At 43.3% G+C, this 22710-nt stretch overlaps 2 protein-coding genes across 2 annotated transcripts; both read right to left on the reverse strand.

Annotated features, from left to right (window-relative positions):
* Nucleotides 1-495: 495 nt before the first annotated feature.
* kifc1 (kinesin family member C1) lies at nt 496-6552 on the reverse strand. Its single transcript, XM_030741313.1, has 17 exons — nt 6370-6552; nt 5412-5508; nt 4986-5076; nt 4676-4729; nt 4388-4468; nt 3941-4139; nt 3671-3836; nt 3381-3548; nt 3085-3198; nt 2863-2949; nt 2588-2785; nt 2143-2307; nt 1883-2021; nt 1457-1596; nt 1073-1146; nt 849-924; nt 496-705 (listed from the first exon to the last, which is right to left on the reverse strand). Exons 2-17 carry the CDS (start codon nt 5493-5495, stop codon nt 661-663), a joined length of 1881 nt encoding a protein of 626 aa, XP_030597173.1. The 5' UTR covers nt 5496-5508; nt 6370-6552; the 3' UTR covers nt 496-660.
* Nucleotides 6553-9710: 3158 nt separating this feature from the next.
* Nucleotides 9711-22579, reverse strand: znf384a (zinc finger protein 384 a). The gene is given in 11 exon segments (XM_030740988.1): nt 9711-11840; nt 12435-12593; nt 13315-13393; nt 15022-15189; nt 18831-19055; nt 19147-19223; nt 19312-19475; nt 19755-19877; nt 21440-21764; nt 22501-22527; nt 22529-22579. Coding segments are annotated over 11 exon segments (1788 nt in total). The 5' UTR covers nt 22565-22579; the 3' UTR covers nt 9711-11435.
* Nucleotides 22580-22710: the final 131 nt, after the last annotated feature.

Consider the following 22710-nt stretch of genomic DNA (forward strand, 5'->3'; position numbering starts at 1 on the left):
ACTGGTTCAGGGTCAGTGTTCACACAAATGTATTTACACTGACATTAATGATGATTAATGTGTCACTGAGCTGTTTTACTCATTCTTGGAGAAATATTTTCATGTTTTGGGTAAAACACATTTAACAGAAATAATTTAATTATATTTCACGCAAACTTTTGGGGACTGTATTAATTAGATAACCATGTAAAAAATTACAGACAGAATAAAAATCCTATCCTTGTTCTCTCTTTAGCCCTGCGACAGGCTGGTCACCTGCCCAGGTGTACCCCACCTCTCACCCTGTGACAGCTGGGATAGACTCCTTACATAATTCGTAATACCTGCACAATGAACCTGCTAAACAGGTAAACAAAGCTCTGATGTGAACAGTTTGTGTTGTTTGTCTTTATTCTTAGAGATCATGTTTGTGTTAAAATAATAACTCATGAAAATCAACAAACACTTAAACGCCATAAAGTTGGTTTAAAATACTGAAACACATTTTCAAACACAGATTTTTAAACTTGGTTTTATTTGGTAAATATGTGTCATAGTGTACATGTTAAACATTTCATTTCAATGCACATTGTTAGTTTTATCCTTCTGATATGAAAAAAAAGTAAAAACTAAAAATGAGTAAAAGTTAAAATGCAGATGAATAAAACACAAACAGTGGTTCTACTTTTTGTTGGCAGTCGCCGTCCCGATGACGCAGTCGTTCACCTGTGAGGAAGAAAAAAAAATTATAATATCAGAATCACAGTTGAACTTCAGTCTGATCCTCCAAGCCTGAACTGGGATTTAAACTCCTGCAGGGAAGGCACACTGTAACTCCTCCCTGTGTGTTTCCATTTTTAAACACTGACCTTGCTAGCAAACCTCAAGGAGTTCAGAGTTTCCCCAAAGCTGACGGGCTCCGGGGCGATGTTCACAAACATCAAGCTGCAGATTAAAAAACATCAGAAATTAGCTCCAGAGAATAAAGAGATAATCCTGAGATCAGATCAGCTCCTCAGTTATTTAAACCCTGATGGTGGATGAAGGTCTCAGATCAGTTTGTGCTGTCGGAGACTCGGGAAGCCAAACTCACGTTTTGCTGTTTCCTCCTAAGCATCCCTGCAGGAGGTAGGTGAGCTTCGAGTTCCTATAGGGAACGTAACTCTCCTGGAACACACCGCAAGGACGCCAACATCATCATCACCACCACAAACATCATCATCATCACCACCACCACCACCACCACAAACATCATCACCACCACCACCACCACCACAAACATCATCACCTCCACCACCACCACCACAAACATCATCACCTCCACCACCACCACCACAAACATCATCACCTCCACCACCACCACCACAAACATCATCACCTCCACCACCACCACCACCACAAACATCATCACCTCCACCACCACCACCACAAACATCATCATCATCGGTATCCAGGGATACAGAAAAGGCTCGCAGACCTTATTGGCCAGAGCAGCGATGACGATGCCGAGGTTGGACAGCGAGCCGTTGATGGCGGTCATCTCTTTGAAGCGGTCGCCCTGAGACTGACTCTTCACCATTCGCTCACTGCCAGCCAAGTCCACCAGGCACAGAGTGGCTGCAAGCAGAGCAAGAGCATCCTCATAGAAGCAGCTTTTCCTTCAGTGTAAACTGTTCATACTTTAGAATAGAATAGAATGCCTTTATTGTCATTATACAGGATGTACAATGAGAAAAAAGCCAACACATTAAATAACTTTATGCAAAAACAACAGAAGAAGAAGAGACTTCCTGTAGCTTTGAAGGAGCTCAGACACATTCATGCTGAGTCATCAGAGCAGGTTTTGGTCCTCTCACAGAGTCGATAACTAACCACAGTCAATATTACATCGGGGGGCACTCACATTTGCACTTGACATCCCTGCCGGCATTCACACCCTCGATATCCAGTTGGAAGACTGAGTGGGAGCGAGACGAGCGGTCATTCTGGGCTGTCTGCGCAGTGGAGCGATTCTGATTGGCCAGAGCGATCAGACCGAGAACCTGAGAGGACAAAGGGATCAAACTGATGCATGATGCAGTTCTTTAATAAGCTGTAATAAAACCGCATGTGCGTAATCAGATTTCAGCCAATTAGATTTAATCTGTCGTCCGCCTGCTGCACCTGATCCTCGTTGGTGACCCGCTCGTAGGTCAGGTTGGTGATCGTCACTTCGTTGGTGGCCGTCTTGCGGATCTCGTGCTCGGGTCTCTTGTTGGCCTTGCCGGTGTAAAGAAGGTCCCTCAGAGTCTCGTTATAAATTTCAACAAAGCTCGCTGTGAAGGTGAACTGAGAGGAACAGGAATGAGTCCATAAATCAGCAGACAAAGACAACATCCACAGTGATGTCAGACTTCTGTGGCTCAAAGGAGAAAAGCTCATTATCAGCAGTTTAATCATAAAAGCTTGTATAAATGTATGTTTGCTGCTTAAAGGAATATCTACAGACATTGGTGCATTACTGACCAGATACCAACATTCATTTTTAAAAATGATCACGCTAATGAAAGCCCAGATCTGCACCATGTAAAACTACTCCCTCCTCCTCTTCAGACATTCAGACACAAACCTCCCAGCCTTGTTCCCCCAGTTTTCCTGCAGCTTTAAAGACCTGCTGCACAGCTCTGGGAATGACGCCTCTGGTCTCGTCAAACTCGTCTCCCTCCATCGTGTACGTCTTTCCGCTCCCGGTCTGCCCGTAAGCGAAGCAGCAGACGTTATAGCCATCCAGTGCGGACTGCACCAGGAGGGAGATCTCCTCGAAGACCTGAAGACAAAAAGGCACATTTAGAGATTCCTGAAAAGCAGTTTATTCTTTGACTCCATGTAAAACGTGATATTTACCTCCTGCTGGGAACACTGAGGACCAAACACACGGTCGAAGCTGAAGTTATAGTTCTTTTGGGTGTCGGCGGTTTTGCCTGTGTGAGACTGAAAGGCAGAAACTTCAGTTTGGTGATTTTTGCTTACTCAAAGCCCCCCCCACACACACACACACCTCTGTTCTACAGCAGCTCACAGACAGTTTATTTAAACATGTGTTTGTGGTGTGCAGTTCTTTCTCACCTCCTCTGTTTTGGCCAGTGTTATTGCTTTATTGTCACTTGCAGTGAGTTGTATGTGTTTGGGAAGGCCTTCTCCCACCAGGGGGCGCACTCTGCAGAACACTCTGATATTACCCTACAAGAGAAAGAAAGTTAGCGTTTGATTGGCTGCAGCAAAAACCAAATGATGGTCAGATGCTATCAAACCACCCAAAACAATCAGAGACAGAAAATAAAGTTTACAGTTTGTTATTGGAGTCAGTTTTGGGTTTGAGGAACATGAAATGCTGAAAGCTGCAGTCACTGAGACCAACGTGCCTTCAGTTCCTGGATGGTGTTGTGGAGGCGTCTGCGCTCCATCTCTCCAGCGTAAAGTTCATCCTTCTGCTGGGCCACAGTGTCTTTAAGAGACCGGACCTCCTCCTCGGTGTCCCGGAGGTTTGCCTGCAGACGGGCCAGAGTCGACTCCTGCACAGACAGCTTCATCTGGAGAGCAAAGAACGGCACAAATCCCATTAAGGTTTGGGAGGTGGGCCCACCTGTACATTTACCTGGTGACAAACAGGTAAAAATAGCTAGCCTCAGCTGCTGCTCAGCAGATCTTTTACCTTTAGAGTCTGCAGCTCCGTCTCTTGGCTGTCTCGGAGAGTCTCCATCACTTTATATTTTCCCTCCAAGTTGGAGAGCTCCTTCTGAAGAAAGTTCTTATCACTCAGGACTTTCTCCAGCTCCTCCTGGACGCCTGCAAGCACCTGCAGCTGCTTCTCATACTCTCTACAAGTCACAGGAGAGGACAGTGAAAATAAATTAGTTACACAACAATGATGATCAATGATGAGTCAGTTCTTAATTGATCTTCCAAATGAAATGGTCTTCACCTGATCTTGGTCCTCTGCTTCTGAAGCTCCGTCTCCATATCCACCATTTTTGTCTGGCTCTGGCTCATTGAGTCTTTCAGAACCTCGTTTTCCTGATTTAAGGATTTCACTTTTGCCTGGTAGTTTCGGATCTTATCCTCCATGTCGCTGACCTTGCCCTTCAGGTCCCAAGGGTTACGTTTGGGAGCCCCGGTCCCACCTGTACACAAAAGCAAAGGTGTGTCTTTTTGGCCTGTTAAATAAAAATTTCAGCAGATTAAACATCACCTGATGGCTGAATCCCATTAAGCTGCTTCACTTGCAGAGTCTTAGTTGTGCAAACTGGTTTTCAATCATAGCTTATTAATTCAAAAGCTGTCAGTTAGAAAGCGGCCCTGCAGTTCACCTCGTGCATTTTAACCTTCAGCTCATGTTCAGCTTTCAGAAAGAAAAGAATCGATTTCTCACCTGTTTTTGTGCCCATCGAAACAACAGACTGCTTCATGCCTCCCTTTGCTGCAGCTGAAGCTACAGACGGCTTAATGACACCTGAATGAAGGTGAAGAAGAAATGATCACACGTTCATCCAACACCAAACTCTACCTACAAGATAACACACACTGTCCTTTTAACAGATGTTAGTAACATTAAACTAATGCTCAATCGCTGCTCCAGATGTTTGTGACCACAACACCCAAAATACTGGCGCGCGCACACACACACACACACACACACACACTGCAGTGTGCATCTTACCTCTAGACGGAGCCGCAGCTACAGTAGCAGCTCCTGCAGCTCTGAGCGGCTTTGCTGTGTTAAAGAGAAAAGGAGGGACAATAAACCCTGAAGAATAAAGAGACTCCACATGACTTGAAAATGTGTTTTCATCAGATTCTTTAAAGTGCTGAGACATTGTGACACATTTAGATTGGAGACATCCTCTCAGCACAGTAATGAGGTGCTTCACTGAGCATCTGTTAGCTCTGTGGACGTAAACCATTCAGCGTACAGTACCAGTGGAGTAAAACAGAAAGATTTGAACACTCAGGTTTGAAAAGTTACTCACAGAGAGGTGCTCGGGGTGCTGCGACAGGACGCTTGGTGCCGATGACCGTGACTGCTGGCTTAAACACATCTGCATCCTTACGGATTCTCTTCTGCAAACAAAGACGCCAGCAGCACAAAGTGACAGCGATGACTCCAGTTTCAGGGTCAAAGTTAACATTGGTCCACACCATGCACATGTCATTCACACACAAACTCCATCATATGCATTAGATGGCAACATGGATGCTTAATACACAGACGAGCTTCATGTTTATAAGTTGGATTACTGGTAACTTCAAAGTGCTTCTTCCTGATGTATGACAGTATGCACATACGAGGACGTATACGAGGACTCACCACCTGCAACCCTAACCCACAGGTACTGACCCTTAACTTAGAAGACAGACCGTAGCAGTCAGAAAGGTAAATAAACTGTCATACACACCTGTGCAGGTGCCGAGTCCTGGGCGTTCTCTGAGCTGCTGCTCGCGAGAACCCTCTTGGCTGACATCACCGGCAGGCGGGACATGCTCTGCTGTAGGCTGAGCAGGAAATTATGGTTAAAACACACCCAAATGTTTACTTGATCAGGCCCAGTTTGTGATTATAAACACAAAATTCAAGTTACACATCTGTTCTCTTATTATAATAACGCTGAATATAAAGCTGTGAATGCCAAACAATAAATCCACCTGACACTTAAACACTTCAGTCCCCTGTATGAACAAAAACATGTTTAATGTTTCAGCTGTACTCATCATTAAAACGACCAGAAATTACACAAATTATAATAATTGTCACACTTGTATATCATGTCCACACATTTGTGTCGACAGGAAAAGACATTAGTGCTCTGATAAAGCCAGGTTTGGTTAGATCGCCCTAAAAATCACATCGGATTCTTAGATATGAGACTCGGTGTAGCAGCAATGATACACCGGAGCACGGTCACCTACACCTGCCGGGTACAAATCTCTGCGTACTAATAATGAAGCGTTTATTTAAAAAAATAAATAAATAAATAAATCATACGAACAAATAATATTTACATTTATTTACACTAAAAACCACACACAGTAAGGAAACCCTTAAAGGTTTATCTCAGGTAATTCACCCAGTAGCCTAAACAAAGCTACACTCTCCAGTGTTTCAACACTTATGCTAATCAAACTCTAGTCTGCCCAGTTATCGATTTAAATAGAAATGAAGACATAATGAGATGTGCTAAATTTGAATTAGCCGAATAAATCCAACCGACACTCCGTTCGTATAACTACTACCTTAGCTTGCGCATGCTGAGGAGGAAATACTACAAAGCTCCGCTCCTAAGTTTAAAACCGAGTTCGCAACAAAATCTGCTGATAAAAAAAACACGTTTATATGTAATTAATGAAACACTTTACCGTAAAAACAGGCTCCGTGTTCGCGGGGTTGCTCCACTATCTTCGTCCTCGACCGTTTAAATTTGAATTGAACTGCCCCGGTGAGCGTTCTGCCGTGATTGGCTGACACAGCCTAAACCCCGCCTCCGTACGCTTGTTTTTTCTTTCGGGGTTTTCTGCTTGGGCGGGATACGCGCTGTTTGCATGGTTGGCTCTAATGCTAAAGGCCAAATCCAACCACTGCTTAGTGATCAAACAAATCACATTTTACGCTCATGGTTACGTCATTTATACATTTTATCCAGTCCATTCTTGAACAAATACTTTTATAATTTCAGTATCGATGATTCGCTTACCTTTTCAAATAGAATCATTTTAAAAAATATAGTGTTATAGTGTTATAATCATTTTGTTTGAGCTACATTTTCTTTGAAATCGACTTCCTACGGTGGCCCAGAGGTGCAAAACAGCCCAGAAACAACAAGGATGAAAACGCAGCATTTCAGAAATAAATATAAAACACACAAAGCCTCAATTTACATGATTTCAGTGTTTAAAATTCAGAAAGTTAAAAGTATTAGTATAATAACATTAAATGACTGCCATGCTTTGTTTCTTCACGTTTCTGAAATGTGACTTTTCTGCTTTGTTTTATCAAATTGTGCTTTTCTTCAATGCTACAATAACCAGTATTTTATTTTAATTGTGTTAAAAATTAAGGCAATTAGTGCAACCAAGAGCAGGTCTGTATTAAGACTTTAACACTCAGTTTCAATAAAATTCTGTTTTTGCTTCAGATGAAGTTTTTAGTCGCTGATGAATTTAAACAGTTGTAAAACCAAAGCTCACACTGACCTGCAGCAACACAAACCTTCATGCTTCAGACATCTGAGTTCATCTCCTCAAAGCATGCAATCTGCAAACCTGCTTTTAATGTTTTCTTTTCATTAATATTCTGCACCATAAAACATGATGTTACACTGTTAGCACACACAGACTATAAAAATGTATCAAACTATGCTTTTGCTATGTAGTCTATATGTGTACACATATAGACTACATAGCAAAAGCATAGTTTGATCCACATCCTGTGGGAGCTCTTGTTGATGTTCTCATGTGCACATGAATCTCAAACCCTTTTTCCTCAGTTCATTGCAGCATAATACAAACATGAGGATGATTAGTTTTTGTTTCATACAGAGACAGATTCATTGGATTTCGATAGGCTTCAATTTTTCTGAGTTGAAAAGTGTTTCTTCAATGAGCAAAAAAAAAAATTTACAGCCAGTTTACAGTCATCTCAAAGTGTATATATACTGTGTAAGGTAAAGACCCAGTAATATTACAGATCCATTATGAGCAGCACTTGGCTAGGAAGAACTGACTTTTAGCAGGAATGGGACTCCAGGAAAACCAGGATCAGGATGGAGGGTGGTGGGCCTGGACCAGCTAAGCGGTGGAGGGAAAAAAGGAGCACAGAGGGTTGCTGGTTCAATTCCAGTCAGACATAAACGCCCTTTGGAGTGGTGTCAGGAAGGACACCTGGTGTAACAACCCCCGTGACAAAATAACTTTAATCACACCTCTTCATCAATAACCTGCAAAGTGGACTTCAATAAATCAATCAGAAATGGAGTGCTTTCATCATAAACAGGGTTTGAACTTTATTCTCCACGAGGGAAGAAACAGTCTGTTCAGATGAGCAGGAGGTGTAACTGTGCATACAGTATGCAAGAGTGTAGCATAAGAGGGCAGTTAACTGTAGTATCAGGAGCATCAGTAATAACATTAACAAGAATATTGAGAATGGGTTATTTTTCATAAAAAGACACAATGAAGTACAAGGAGAAGTTTACATGGAGACAATCAGCCGTCTGTGCGGGCTGAACATTTCTGATTGGGTGGAGACGGCGTGTGCGGTGTCCCAGGTCACCACAGCTTCTTTTAACGATGCTCAGTAATTAATTGATTTTATTATTCTTGGATGCATCATGGGTATCACATGGTTACTGTATTACTATGGTTCTCTGAGTGATTGAAGAACACCTGTACAGATGTGGGATTAGAGCTGGGAACCTGTAATGGTGTCTTTGTTAGGTGTAACATCCCTGCTAATAATCTTCTATCAGGGTACTGGAAGATACTCCCCTCAGTGCCTGGCTTACCATGACTGTAACAGCTGGCAGCCTTTAATTATGTGACTGAGTCACAGACACCTGGAAAAATTTAGGAGACTCGAGAACGACTTTTTAAGCTCATTGATTTTCATTACCTTACTATAAAACAGGAAAATAAAAACAAATTAAAAATCGGTATAACTTCATCCCATTTTCCATTAGTTCAGGAGCAGTACCCAGCGTCCTGCCCTAACCTATAAACACACACTGATGAGGAGCTACAGTTTCACTGACGGGCTTCTCTGAGGGCCCAGCAGCCTTTTAAATGAGACTAATTAAAGTCCACCTGCTATGCACTGATACTGCTGATATCTTTGACTCCATCGGCTTACTGACAAATAACCGTCTGAGTCTGTGGGTTCCCACAGACCTGCAGCCCTTATATCTAAATGTGGGACTGAGTTACAAACACACTTTGGAGTTTGTGATTTTAAAAGGCAGAGCTTTATATTTCCCAAAATGATAGGGGATAAATAAATAAACCAACGATCTGCATCTGTGAATCAATGTCACGGTGTGTAAATGGTGGCTGTGGTTGTAATAATGGGAATAATTATGTTCCCATCACTTCCTGGCTTTGCTGAACGCGGCAGCCTCACAGCCCTCAGCTTTAAGGCCGACCTGGGACACGCCGGTGATCTGGTTCATGTTCGTGTGAGTTCCTTTAGTTTTCATAGATGCTTTACACAAGACATACTTCCCTTTTACAGATGAAAAAGTCATTTCTATGTATTTTATGTACAGCATACTGCAATACCATAATGCCTCAGATTGATAATAATGTGGATAACATTCGCAATACAGTTATAATGAAACTAGTAATAATATGTATGAAAAGTTCTTAAAAAAAGATTAATAACAGTACCTGTCAGCCATTTTCATCACACAATCATTATTTCCCCAACAACCACCCTGACACCACCCTTTACTCACCGAGGACAGAAACAAAAAGGGACGACGCTCTGTTAGAACTGTTCTCTCTGTTGGGACTGTTCTCTGTGTTGGGACTGTTCTCTGGGTTAGAACTGTTCTCTGTGTTGGGACTGTTCTCTCTATTGGGACTGTTCTCTGTGTTAGAACTGTTCTCTGTTAGAACTGTTCTCTGTGTTGGGACTGTTCTCTGTGTTGGGACTGTTCTCTCTATTGGGACTGTTCTCTGTGTTAGAACTGTTCTCTCTATTGGGACTGTTCTCTGTGTTAGAACTGTTCTCTGTTGGGACTGTTCTTTGTGTTAGAACTGTTCTCTCTGTTTTAGAACTGTTCTCTCTGTTAGAACTGTTCTCTGTTGGGACTGTTCTCTGTTAGAACTGTTCTCTCTGTTTTAGAACTGTTCTCTCTGTTAGAACTGTTCTCTGTAGGGACGGTTCTCTGTGTTGGAACTGTTCTCTCTGTTGGGACTGTGCTCTCTATTGGGACTGTTCTCTGTTAGAACTGTTCTCTCTGTTGGGACTGTGCTCTCTATTGGGACTGTTCTCTGTTAGAACTGTTCTCTGTGTTGGAACTGTTCTCTCTGTTGGGACTGTTCTCTCTGTTGGGACTGTTCTCTCTGTTGGAACTGTTCTCTCTGTTAGAACTGTTCTGTTAGAGCTGTTCTCTGTGTTGGGACTGTTCTCTCTATTGGGACTGTTCTCTGTTAGAACTGTTCTCTGTGTTGGAACTGTGCTCTCTGTTGGGATTGTTCTCTCTGTTAGAATTGTTCTCTCTGTTCCCATCACATTCATGCGCTCACTCTGCTTCCTGTTTGTTCACACGTTTCTCTGTTGGTAGAAAAATACATACATATGATATACAAAAAAAAGATAAAGGATGAAAAACGTAGGCGTGAAGTAAAAGTTTCATCAAGTGCTTTCGTTATGACCCCTCCCACCCCCATTTCTCTCCCATGGTTCCTCAGTGCGCTCTCGATCTGGTTTAATACTTTGGGAAACGTCGACTCCTCTGAGGGGAGGTGGGTGTAAATAAGGACATCATGATCTGTGAAATGTACACGTTTAGCTTCAGCTGCAGGCTTACGCCCCAAACACAGCACCTTCTTCCTGCTGCTCCCTCCTGTCTGATCCAGGTCGGTGTTTCTGATGCTGACTGTGACACCCTGACTGAGCCTTTCACATACTGCTCAAACATTCTGACTCCCTCTGCAGGGTGAACCCTAACCTCCTGTTTCAGATGCTCTTATGAATCTCTGCAGTCTTCCATCACTGACTCCTCCTCTTCTGTTTTGGCTCAAACTAAATAGTGATGAATGTTCAGATTAATGTGATCTGAATGTCTTCAAATTTGCACTATTCTTTAGAGATTAAGTGCGCCAAGAATAGCGTATTTCTTCCATTTTACAGCTATGTTACACTTTTCTCCTCCAAAGATCCCTCAGAGCAGGACGGCTGGTTTAGGATGAGTGTCTCGAATTAGTTTTACAGAGCAGGAAAGTTGATGACTGGTCTGCAGGTTTGTAGGTGATTCAGAGTGCACTGAGACCTCAGATGCTTTGGAGATGCATGGATTTAAAAGCCAAAACAGTTTAGCAGATATATTTTTAGAAAAGTCGTCATAAAATGGAGGAATGTGGGTCCAGCCTGAGCTCTTAGGTGCTGCTGTCAGGGTCCCAGACCAGCATTTCTACTGAGAGATGGCAAATGGGCTCAGAAATCAAGAAGCACGAGTATCTGTGGAAGTAATTTATTGCTGCACTCAGGATTAAAGCTTCTTAAGTGGGTAAATTCAAATTTACTGCTATCTTTGATTGTATTGCATACACTGGTGTTTTTACACTCGCTGATGTGTCATTAAAACAGAATCACAGAAATTCACCCATCAGCAGTTTTTCCCTGATTTTAAGAAGCTCGAATTCTGAATGCATAAATTACTGATGGACCTCTTTTAACTCAACTAATCAGAGCAGGAAGACGCAGCCTATGAGTTCATGTGCTCCACCTGTATCGCTGACGTGGAGACAGTTAGGCAGAGGTCTTTGTGGGTCACTGGCAGGTCTGCCACAGTGACTGGTTTATACTGGATCTCGCCGGCTGCCACCGTCTTGTACTGGTGTAGATCAAACGGGCAGGGGACCACCGATTCTGCGGGCTGCTGCTGTGGCTGGTAGCTGCCTGGGGGGCCGGGGTTTGGATTCTGGTTGGTGTTGTTAGGGTTCGTCTGGCTTTGAAGCTGGCTCGCTCTGCCTCCTCTCCCCCGACCTCGGCCTCGGCCCCGGCCTCCTCCGCCCGGCGTAAGGCCCTGGGCCTGCTGAGCAGCAACTGTTGCTGCCACTGTTAACGGGTCGGGGTTGTGCTTCTTCATGTGTTTCATTAGATACGTCTCCTAGAGAAGGGACGACAGAAGAACACATGATGAGAAAAAAATAGGAGGAAGGGATGTGATTTATTTTTAGGTTTGTGGAATAAAATTGGTGTTTTTTCGTCAGTAAACATGCAGTCATGCTGCTGGGCAGAAAGGTTTCTGCAAAACATCTGGATATCAAAGTGCAGCTGGTATTTTTTAGCCTTCAGATAAATAATTTTATCCCTGCTTGATATTTCTGTCACCTGAAGACCAAATAAACACCTGTGTCCAATCTGAAGACATTTCCTTCAGGCACTCCTCAAACATTCAGAGGAGCAGGACGGACGATCATCGATGATGCACATGCATAAATTACTGTTACTAACAGCTGTGTTACAGCATCGTATCTGGGGCACAAATAACCACTTAGAAAAGTGTGAGAGGTGTTTGTGGGTAATAATCATTATATTATTCTAAAATATATTAAGACCTGAGATCAGAACTGAAAGCATGCTCATCAGACTCCACATGTAATGCCTATCAGACAGAATAAAGCATTAGAACCCAGCAGCGCTCTCCCAGCACCTTGTCTCTGACGCAGTGCAGCTTTAACCCATAAGGCAGAAGTCTTACCGAGGTGTAGGAGCGGTTGCAGAGGCCACAGGAGAACAGCTTGGCGTGTTTGACCGTGTGTGTGGACAGGTGAACCTCTAGGCTGGCAGCATCTGTGTAACCACGGTTACAGTTGTGGCACTTGTACGGCTTGTCTTTGTTATGCTGCCGACGGTGAGACTGAGACAAACACACAAAGGAGGGAAGTAAAAACTGGAAACATGTCATTTCAACTTGTCTATAATAGAAAAAGCAAGAAAATCATTCCATTCAGAGTAGAGCTGATATATCAGCCAATATTAGATATTTGCCAATATATCGATATTGGCATTTATAACAGCCAATACATTCAAATTAAAAAGCATAAACAAATATGACCTGTAGCAATAAAACAACAGAATATTTAAACCACATTGTCCTATTATCTTAGTAAGGCCTCATAATTAACTACACATAACAAATGTTAGAGGAATCTGTTAATGATCTGAGTGTCTGAAAAATCAAAGTATCGGCCGATATGTTGAATTTTCAAATCACTAAATATCAACATTGGTATTAAAAATCAGCCCGGCTCTAATTCACACAGACTGCTTTTCTTGGTGCCGGTGCCAGTATTTGAACCATTCAGCGAAAAACGGGTTCAACTCGGGCCCCGCAAGCTAGCAGGTCTCGTACCAAGAAAGCATGACGAAAGCGGCAGAAGGGCGTGACTCTGCCATCTCAACATAAACTTTTCTACCGCTGTTTCACTGCATGGTGTGTATTACATGAGAACATAAAACATGCCCCACCTGTGGGACCTGCCCCACAGGTTGAGAACCCCTGGCTTACAGGTACATATCTCTCAGTATCACCAGAGTCTCACTGAGCTAATGTTGATGTCAGTAACCTGTGAACGTACCTGGAGGTTGGACAACTGTGTGAAAGCTTTTTCACAGCCGGGATGGTTACACTTGTAGGGCCGGTCACCGGTGTGAATCCTGGAAAACACCAAACAAAGTTTATGTATATATTATATAAGTGACACACTGCAGCACTGTTAACACAACTCTGTGCTACCATCACTGACAAATAGGATATTTCATTATATATCAGCTCAGGCCCTTGCTGCCTCATGTTTCAGTTTCCTAAACTTCTACTTTCACTTCCTCGAGAAGGAAATTTTAGTGTGACCTTTGGTAGCTATCTGTGCCATTTAAAATGATTTACTGTTTTTACACACTGTCTGATGAAGCTGTGAAACAGAGTTTTACAGCAGAGACGAGGCTGTGATCAGTCTCTTCATCTGTGTTAGCACCTAAACCCTGATCCAGCCTTCCTCCTTCATCGGGTCGACCTGTTCTGCAGTTTGTTTTAAACTCGTTTATAGGTAAGGTTTTCCTTAAATACTCGTCCTTCACATCTGGCTGCTTCCATGGAAGAACGTATGCTTCAGTGTGTGTCTGTATGAATGCTACGGTGGGATATCTACGTTTCTTTAACCCTTTATTTACAACAGGCCCCCATTAACTTCAGAACTGCAACCATTCTTGGACTTTCTGCAAAAATGACTGTAATAACCCGATGGTGGGAGCAAAGCTCAATTTCTCATCTTTCAAAAACCGCTTGAATTTTTCTGATAGGACAAACGGTCACATAATCACAGTAATTCAAAGTGCGTTTGATCAGACGTCTCAGGGGTGATATGATCAGCATTAAACAGCTGTTCACAGCAGGTAAGCTCAGGTAACGGGGGCATCGATGGCAAAAGCCACTGTTCTGTTACATGGCACTGAACAGGAGTGGCCCTCCAATCTCACTGTACATCCTGTATAATGACAATAAAGGCATTCTATTCTATTCTATTCTAAAGTGTTAATATGTGGCTTTGAGCATTTTGTGTGTTTAAAAACGTGACATAAAAATTATTATTCATAGTAACAGTATTACATTTAAAGGCAGGAAATTACTCTAAGTAAAATACTGTTTGGCTGACAGCTGACCTGATGCCAGTGTGAAACTTCATGAAATTTAAAGCCTTTGTAACAAGTTTTAACTTAATAACTCTGGTTTGAATTGTTCACATTATTAATTTTTAGTATATACACATCTGCTAAAATCCCTGATGTTCATATAAATCATAGAAATCAAAAACTCAGGCTTCAGTCTGCTCTAAACACTCAGCTTCAGGCAGTTTTTTGGATCTGTATGATGTCACAGAGAGTGGATATCCTTATATGGTTGACTCAGACACAATTCTGGCTGCGAGTACAGAAGCTCCACCCACCTGTCTTCAAATCTTTTCTTTGGGAGGGGTTAGTGAGGTGGAAACAGCTTGTTTGAGACAGCAGGTGAGCTGCGCTGTGGTTCAGTAACCATAAAGATGGATTCTTCTGAACTGTGAGGCATGCAGAGCTACGCTAACAGAGCTACGCTAGCAGAGCCCGAGAATTACAGATGGAGCTGGACGAAGATCCACTTAAACTCTCAGATATACAGATACTATAAATACACAGTCACTGAAAGATAAACACACAAGCACAATGACATAACTGTCCATGCACCTGCTCCCATACATGCACACATTCAAATCCCGCCCAGCCCAGCCCAGCCCAGCCCGGCCCAGTACCGTGTGTGCTGCTGTAGGTGACTGAGCTGCCTGAATGTTTTCTGGCAGTAGGAGCAGGTGTAGGGCTTGGCCCCGGTGTGGATGCGGATGTGCTGGGACAGGTAGCTGGAGTTGGCAAACGACTTGGAGCAGTGGGGACACTTGTGGGGCTTGGCCTCAGTGTGGTTTCTAACACGGGAAACCGGGATTGGAGGGTTGAGGGGATAGGAGGGAGAGAGAAACAGAGAGAGAGAGAAACAGCGAGAGATTTTTAAGCTACAGCATGACCAAACTTCACCATGAACCGAAGACCAAATCATGCAGTAAAGTTCAAAGGCTCTGTGATCAATCACGTATTGATCAGAGATGATTACGTTTGACAGTGTGCTCTTTGTGCTGCGTCTGAGTTGTGAGAACACAGAACAAAACATACAGCAAGCACAGTCACGCCTCTCTCTTTCTCTCTCTCTCTCGCAGTCTCTCTCTCCTTTCGGTGTGCCCTGCTTTGACTCAAGTGTGAGTGCGTCTATGAGTGTGTGCGTGCATCTATGAATGTGTGAGTCTGCTGCAGTCAAACCAAAATGTACATTCAAGATGAGCACCAGGCCAGCGGAGCACAGCTTCCTCTTTAAAATTTAATGGCCTGAACCCCCCAGAGAAAACCCGGTGCATGGAAATGAGGGAAATGAAAGAATGAAGGTGAGCGAGAAGGTCAAACACAAAATTAAGACATTTATCAGAAAGGTGGCAGCATGGATGACAGAAAGATTTGATCACTCATATCATCACATTCAGTGAAATGGAGTAAAAGTAAAACCAATTTAGTGTCTGATCAGCAGAATAACAAAGGTGTGTAAAACATGCAGGTTAACGTGGACGTATAATCTCACTGTACATCCTGTATAATGACAGTAAAGGCATCTATTCTATTCTGTTCTACTGGTGCAGTACAAAAGCAGGATGGATTTATAAGGACAGCACACACAGTTACATATGCAAAGAGTACTTAGATGTAATCGTGTATTTCTGTGTATCTGATCATGTATTCTTAGAAAAAAAACAGCTTTAGAGCTGTAGAGACTGGAAAATAAAGGTGATGCTTTAACAGGACCAGAGTAACACAAACAACACAAAGGTCTGAAGAATCAGTTAAATATGGTAACACAGTCCTGATGATCAAGGGTATAGATTAGTGATTACAGTTAATGATACCCTGCAGTGTGCATCTCCTCAGACTGTGACAGGATTTTAGTTTGTTAGTGAAAACTTATTTAAGGTTAGCTCAGTCCCACGGTCTCGTTTACCGCTGGATAATTTATTAAATCACACGTTCTGGTTCATCCAGCCTTCATCAGGTATCTGTATATTTTATATATATGATCCATCATACCAGCATCCACTCAGGGACAAATGAAATGAACAGTTTACCTTCATTAACCCCACGGGGTTTTTATGCTAGTTTATCTCTAAGACATCCTATCAAATCACTTAATAATTCTTTATTAACTTCTGTGACCTTCCTGATATTTTAATACATAAGAGTTGGTACTTCTGATCTGTTTATAATATGAACTGAGTGGTGGATACTGTAATATTATGATATATTAAATATTTAACTTTAAAAACATTTGAACTGTGCTCTGAGTTTGATGTTTGTTCTTGTTTAAATTACTAAATTAGCTAAAACATAAACATAATTACTCTGACTGCATGTTGGTTGATTTCCTATGTTTGTGCATAGACTCACAGGCTTATTAGCCATACCCTGCTAGTACTGGGTTGGTACTGGAACAGTACTGGGTTGGGACTGGAATAGTGCTGGGTTGGTACTGGAATAGTACTGGGTTGGTACTGGAATAGTGCTGGGTTGGTACTGGAATAGTACTGGGCTGGACTCCCTTTAGTCTTAGTTTCGTTGCACAGATTCACCAAAGTGCTGCAAATGGTGTTTGTGGACTCTGCTCATTATCAGGTCCAATAAAAGCCTCTGAGAACGTTCCCTCATCCAGGTAAACTAATCAGACGGATCGAGGACGTTACAGGAAATCTGGAGCTTCAGCTGAAAAACAGAGCGGATAGTTTCAGCTCTGGATACAGCTGTGATACCTGTGACTCAGGTGTGTGCAGGCTTTCAGAGGCTCGGCAGGCGTGCCAAATGATGGATGTCAAAATACGACAGGGAAAAATGTCGGACTTTTGAATCAGATTTAAGACTGCAGAGGAAATAATTAATCTACAAACAAAACAACACTTTGTATAAAGTCTGACGTTTTGCAAAACTCAAACATTTTGTTCAATTATTTCTGAGATTAAACAGTGATAAAATTTTACCAGCCCTATTTCACATTTTCATTGCCTGATTTGTAACATCTACTCTTCCAGCCGCAGTTTATAAAGAGATGAAAATAATATTGAGCAGAAGACTCATCGGGCATGCTTTGATCATGTGATTAAATATCTGTATTAACAAGCAGCTGAATAGGTGGACCTAATAAAGTTTATATGTGAGTGTGGATATGCTGCCTGTGTACCTGATGAAGGTCAGAAGGATGCTGTAATTTAATAAATACTGCAGTGAGACAGTGAGCACAAGTTCTGTGTAATTACCTTTAGATACACCACACTGCCAAAAATATTCACTCACCATCCAGATCACTGAGTTCAGGTGTTCCCGTCACTTCCACAGGTGTATAAACCAAACACCCAGGCATGCAGACTGCTGCTACAAACATCAGTGAAAGAATGGGTATGCATGGTACTGTGATAGGATGATACCTGTGCAACAAGTCCAGTCACTCCTAAATATTCCACAGTCAGCTGTTAGTGGGATTATAACAAAGTGAAAGCGATTGGGAATGACAGCGACTCAGCCATGAAGTGGTAGGCCACGAAAAATCACAGGGTGGGGTCAATGGATGATTGACTCACACTTCTCCATCTGCCAGTCTGATGGAGGAGTCTGGGTTTGGTGGTTCCAAGTGTAAAGTTTGGTGGTGGTGGTGGTGGGGGGGGGGGGGGTGGGGGGGTGGGGGGGGGTTATGGTGTGGGGGTGTTTTTTAGGAGTTGGGCTTGGTGCCTTAGTTCCAGTGAAAGGAACTCTTAATGCTTCAGCATACCAAGGCATTTCAGACAATTTGATGCTCCAACTCTGTGGGAACAGTTTGGGGATGGCCCCTTCCTGTTCCAACATGACTGCACACCAGTGCACAAAGCAGCTCCATAAAGACATGGATGAGCCAGTTTGGTGTGGAAGAACTTGACTGGCCTGCACAGAGTCCTGACCTCAACCTGATAGAACACCTTTGGGGTGGATTAGAACGGAGACTGTGAGCCAGGCCTTCTCTCCAACATCAGTGTCTGACCTCACAGATGTGCTTCTGGAAGAATGGTCAGAAATTCCCATAAACACTCCTAAACCTGTGGAAAGACTTCCCAGAAGAGCTGAAGCTGTTATAGCTGCAAAGGGTGGACCCACATCATATTAAAGCCTCTGGATTAAGGATGGATGTTACTCAGGTTCATGTGTGTGTGAAGGCAGAGTGAATACTTTGGCAGTGTGGTGTATTTACTAAAGAAAGAGTTTTCTAAGTTTGACAGTGAATCCAGGTTTTTAGAAATTCATGAATTTTCAAAGACAAACAGAAAAAATAAAGTTTGGTGCACGTTCAAAGGTGATTGTGCAAAAAGAGCTTTACACTGTCAACGGTTCCCCAAACAACCTAGTCAGGTCCCCGGGTCACCAGCCCTTCCTTCCTTTATCCATCACACACACACACACACACACACACACACACACACACACACACACACACACACACACACGTCAGTACCGTGTGTGCTGCTGTAGGTGACTGAGCTGCCTGAAGGTCTTCTGGCAGTAGGTGCAGGTGTAGGGCTTGGCCCCGCTGTGGATGCGGATGTGCTGGGACAGGTAGCTGGAGTTGGCAAACGACTTGGAGCAGTGGGGGCACTTGTGGGGCTTGGCCTCGGTGTGGGATTTGGCGTGAATCTGCATGTCTGACTTGCTGAAGAAAGTCACTGCACACATCCGACACCTTGGCAGGCGAGGAAGGAGAGAAGGATCACAGTGTGAGACTACAAGCATCTGAAACAGCATCACTCTTCCCCAATCTAAACACTCGCTACCTGTAGGATTTGGGTCCGTCTTTGTTGGTATGGTCATCCTCATCATTTGACAGATCATATGGGTCAGCAGTGTGGTGCTGCAGCACAATAACACCAAAGTATTATTATAGAAGGAAAAAAGCCTTCAGAACTGGTTTTATAAGAGGACTCTAGAAGGAAGCTCACCTGTCCACCAGCAGCAAGGTGTGCCAATATTAATGCATCACTTCCTGGAGGAAGGACCCCGCCCACTCCGGTCACTCTGCCCATCATCTGTTTGCTTTTTCTGCCTCTCTTTGACGGTGTCGGCATGACAACAGCAGGGGGGACCGCAATGTCCTCCTTCTTATCTACAAACAAGAGAAACACAAAAAGGAGACAGAGAGGAGAGGAGGAGGGGAGTGTTGAGTAAAAACTGTGCAGAGTGTGCTGCACAGACCAGCAGCAGCACCAAACAGCTGCACAGATGTGTATGCTTGCTGGGGTATGGGTGTAACAATGCTACAGTATGCAAACATAAATAGATTCTGGAGGAAGCATCTGAAATAAAATGCTACAGAGGAGCCCTGAACCTCATTATCATTAAGCTGAAATGATTGAAGTGATGGTGACCTGCACCTGTGCATTACCTGAATTTGAGGGGTGCACTGCAGACACTATCATGGTGGTGGCAGTGGGGGGTCCAGCTACAAAAGACTGCGTGGAGGCGGTGGGGACCAGTGTGCCCTGTGGGGTGGTGATCACTAACCCCGCTAAGAGGAAAAGAAAAACTGTGATCTGGCCGTCCAGATCTCACCCTGTTAGGCTTTCATGCTAACTAACAGTTAATGCAGTGAAGAACCAGGCAGTGTGGAAGCCACACCAAAGCCACAGCACAAGGTTCACACTCAACATTTGACCAATAATTTTAAACAAGTGTGCATACAGAGGGGGCAGAAATGCTGACAATGACTCCAAAAAGGCTTGAATGGAAACAGAAAACAAACTGTTGGGACTGAAATTAGTGTCCTTCACTTTTATCTCTTAAGACACCAACAAATATGAGGTGTGCTCACAAAGTTCGGGGAGCAGGTCTATAAAAACATACCTGCTTTAAATCTGGTTGATCTCCCATTCAAGATCATCTCTTCTAGGATCTGCAGACAGTTTCCAGCAAAGCTGCTATTTTTATTTTGCTCTCATTCTGAATATTTATACTGAGCTCTGTGGTTTAACCACAGGGACTCAAGCTCATCAAGGTGCATGCTTGGTGATGGAGCAGCTTCAAACCAACCACACTTTGAACAGCTTCAGTTCACACCAGAAATCAAACATCAAGCATTTAGTCTCTCCACAGGATTTTATTCTGAAAAATCACCAGCTTTCCACTTGGTTCCTCTGTGACTTCCTGCTCTTCTCATCTGCTCTGAAAAAATACAGGTGGCCCAACTTTCAACCACTGTGCTGAGTGGGCGCGATAAACTCCAACAGAGGGAACCTGAACTGTGGGCTGTGTCAGTGTGTCCCCTCGTGCTGTACAAGGAGGGCACTATTGGGAACCTAATGGGAACTATCAGCCTTTTCTTCAGAGGTCACTCCCACCCCAACTTTCAAATGACTGAACAGACTGCAGCTGATTTTTGGACAAGCTGGCTTCACCTGGTGGCTGCATTCAGACACCTTCTGGTAGCGGTACATTAAATGGTACCACGCACAGGCAAAAAGCAGGAAAATATATATTTTAAAATAAAAACTCTTTTTAAACTGTAATGAATTAAAATAGACAACAAAGATAAAACACAAAAAAAACCAGAAAAAAGATTGAAGAAAATAAATTCTGTGCATTAAACAGCTGACACAGTATCACCACAGCTTCAGTAAATCTCATACTCAGTAAACCATCAATGATTTCATTTTCACAAAAATTCAGCCCATAAAAAATTGCATACTTGACATTTGTTAACAATGTTTAAAAGTATTAACACCTCAGTCACGTCGGTAATAATCATAATAATTATAAGCTACCTGAAATGCACAGCTTGCTCACAGGTGTGTGTGTACCTTTCAAATCTTTGAAAATCTCCCAAAACTTCTGTAACACAGAAGCACGAGTACAGAGAGACATGACGGCTTCCTCTGAGAGATCTAACCATCAGTCCAGAGGTGCACGAGAAGATGACCTTTACCGGGAGATCAGCCAAATTTAAATCAGGCAGGTTTATTTTTATAGACCTTTTCCAGAGCTTTTCCTTCACACTTTGCATAATAAGAAAAAGAGAAATGATCTAAGAGATGTCATGATTCAGGCAGGTAAACGCATCAGCTGCTCACTCACCTGCAGTCATGATTCCCGTGGAGGGAACAGGCACGACGGTGACGTTCTGGGAGGTGTGTGACTGGTGTAGGTGCGCCCCCACTGCACTCAGGGGTCCACCACCGCTGTTGCCACCTCCTCCTCCTCCTCCAGCACCTCCGCCTCCTTCCTGTTTAGGGACCACACGTACCCCAGCCCCATCCATTGAGCCAGGGATGGCGAGCACAGCCGTGGGGTAGTGGGGGGAGGAGGTGGAAGACGCAGAAGAGTGAGGAAAGGAGGGCGCACTGGCCTTCTCTGGACCTAGCTGCTCCTTCGCCTTGTTCAGGAACATGGCGTTCTCGATCTAGAGGGGAGTGGAGGAAGGAAAGAAGGAAGGGTGTAGGAATTAAGGGGGAAAGGAGTGTGAGATGGTGAGGGTGACATGTTTCATGAAGGTGGTGGAGAAAGTATAAGACATGTAGGATCAAAGGATGGAAGAAAGGGAAGGATGAAATGGAGGAGAAAGGATGCTTGGAAATATGGTGAGGGTGTTTGGAAGAAGGTGAAAGGTCAGAGGAGAAAATGTGGAGAAGGGTCGATATGTTTATGTGGGGAGAAACAGGACGACCAGAGATGACACAGGCAGAGTGGTTATAAAGGTGGGTCATGAAGGTCAATGAGAAAACAAATCAGAAGGAAAACGAGGGGTTAATAATGGAATTAAGAAACAATGATGGGAAGGAGTGAGAAGAAGATGAAGATTGAGGAGAGTTAAGGGTAGGAGATCGTGATGAGAGCAGAGAGAGAGTAAGAGGAGAAAGTAATGGAAGAGAAGAGAATGAAGGCATGGTGAGATGCAAAAAGCAAATGAAAAAAGGAAGATTGAAGAATGAGAGAGGAGAGGGACAGGAGTGATCATGTGATCAAGTGAACCCAGCAACAAGTCAAATAACTTCATCAACTTTGCCAACATTATTAGGTGGTGTTAAAAACAGCATGTTCAGGTTGTGATGTAAAGTGCTTCTGGGTATTTTTTCCAATAGTACAGACCACTATACCATGTGTAATTAAGACAATTCCAACAATAAGGTTGTCTCTACCTGTCCTTGTACAGTGGGGACGGGAGAGACCAAAGTATGATGAGTTGAAATGGGAATCGTCCATTATTCTGTAATTAAAAAGCAACACACTTAGAAAACACCTGTCCTCCTCCTTCTCGTTTGTGTTCTTGTAAATGAGACCACGCATGGCTGCATGTCAGTCATCTTAGTCCGCTTCCTTTCTGAGGATCCTCTCCTCCGCGGGCTGAC

The sequence above is a fragment of the Archocentrus centrarchus genome, chromosome 11 (genome assembly GCF_007364275.1).
Source record: "Archocentrus centrarchus isolate MPI-CPG fArcCen1 chromosome 11, fArcCen1, whole genome shotgun sequence".
Taxonomy (NCBI): domain Eukaryota; kingdom Metazoa; phylum Chordata; class Actinopteri; order Cichliformes; family Cichlidae; genus Archocentrus; species Archocentrus centrarchus.

What these genes read in the sequence shown, in the direction of transcription:
- kifc1 (XM_030741313.1), bottom strand. Translation starts at nt 5,495, where the DNA reads ATGTCCCGCCTGCCGGTGATGTCAGCCAAGAGGGTTCTCGCGAGCAGC. An exon ending in GGGTCACCAACGAGGATCAG is followed by an intron (nt 2,022 to 2,142) that starts GTGCAGCAGGCG and finishes TTGTCCTCTCAG; the next exon opens with GTTCTCGGTCTGATCGCTCT. An exon ending in TTAGGAGGAAACAGCAAAAC is followed by an intron (nt 925 to 1,072) that starts GTGAGTTTGGCT and finishes TTTAATCTGCAG; the next exon opens with CTTGATGTTTGTGAACATCG.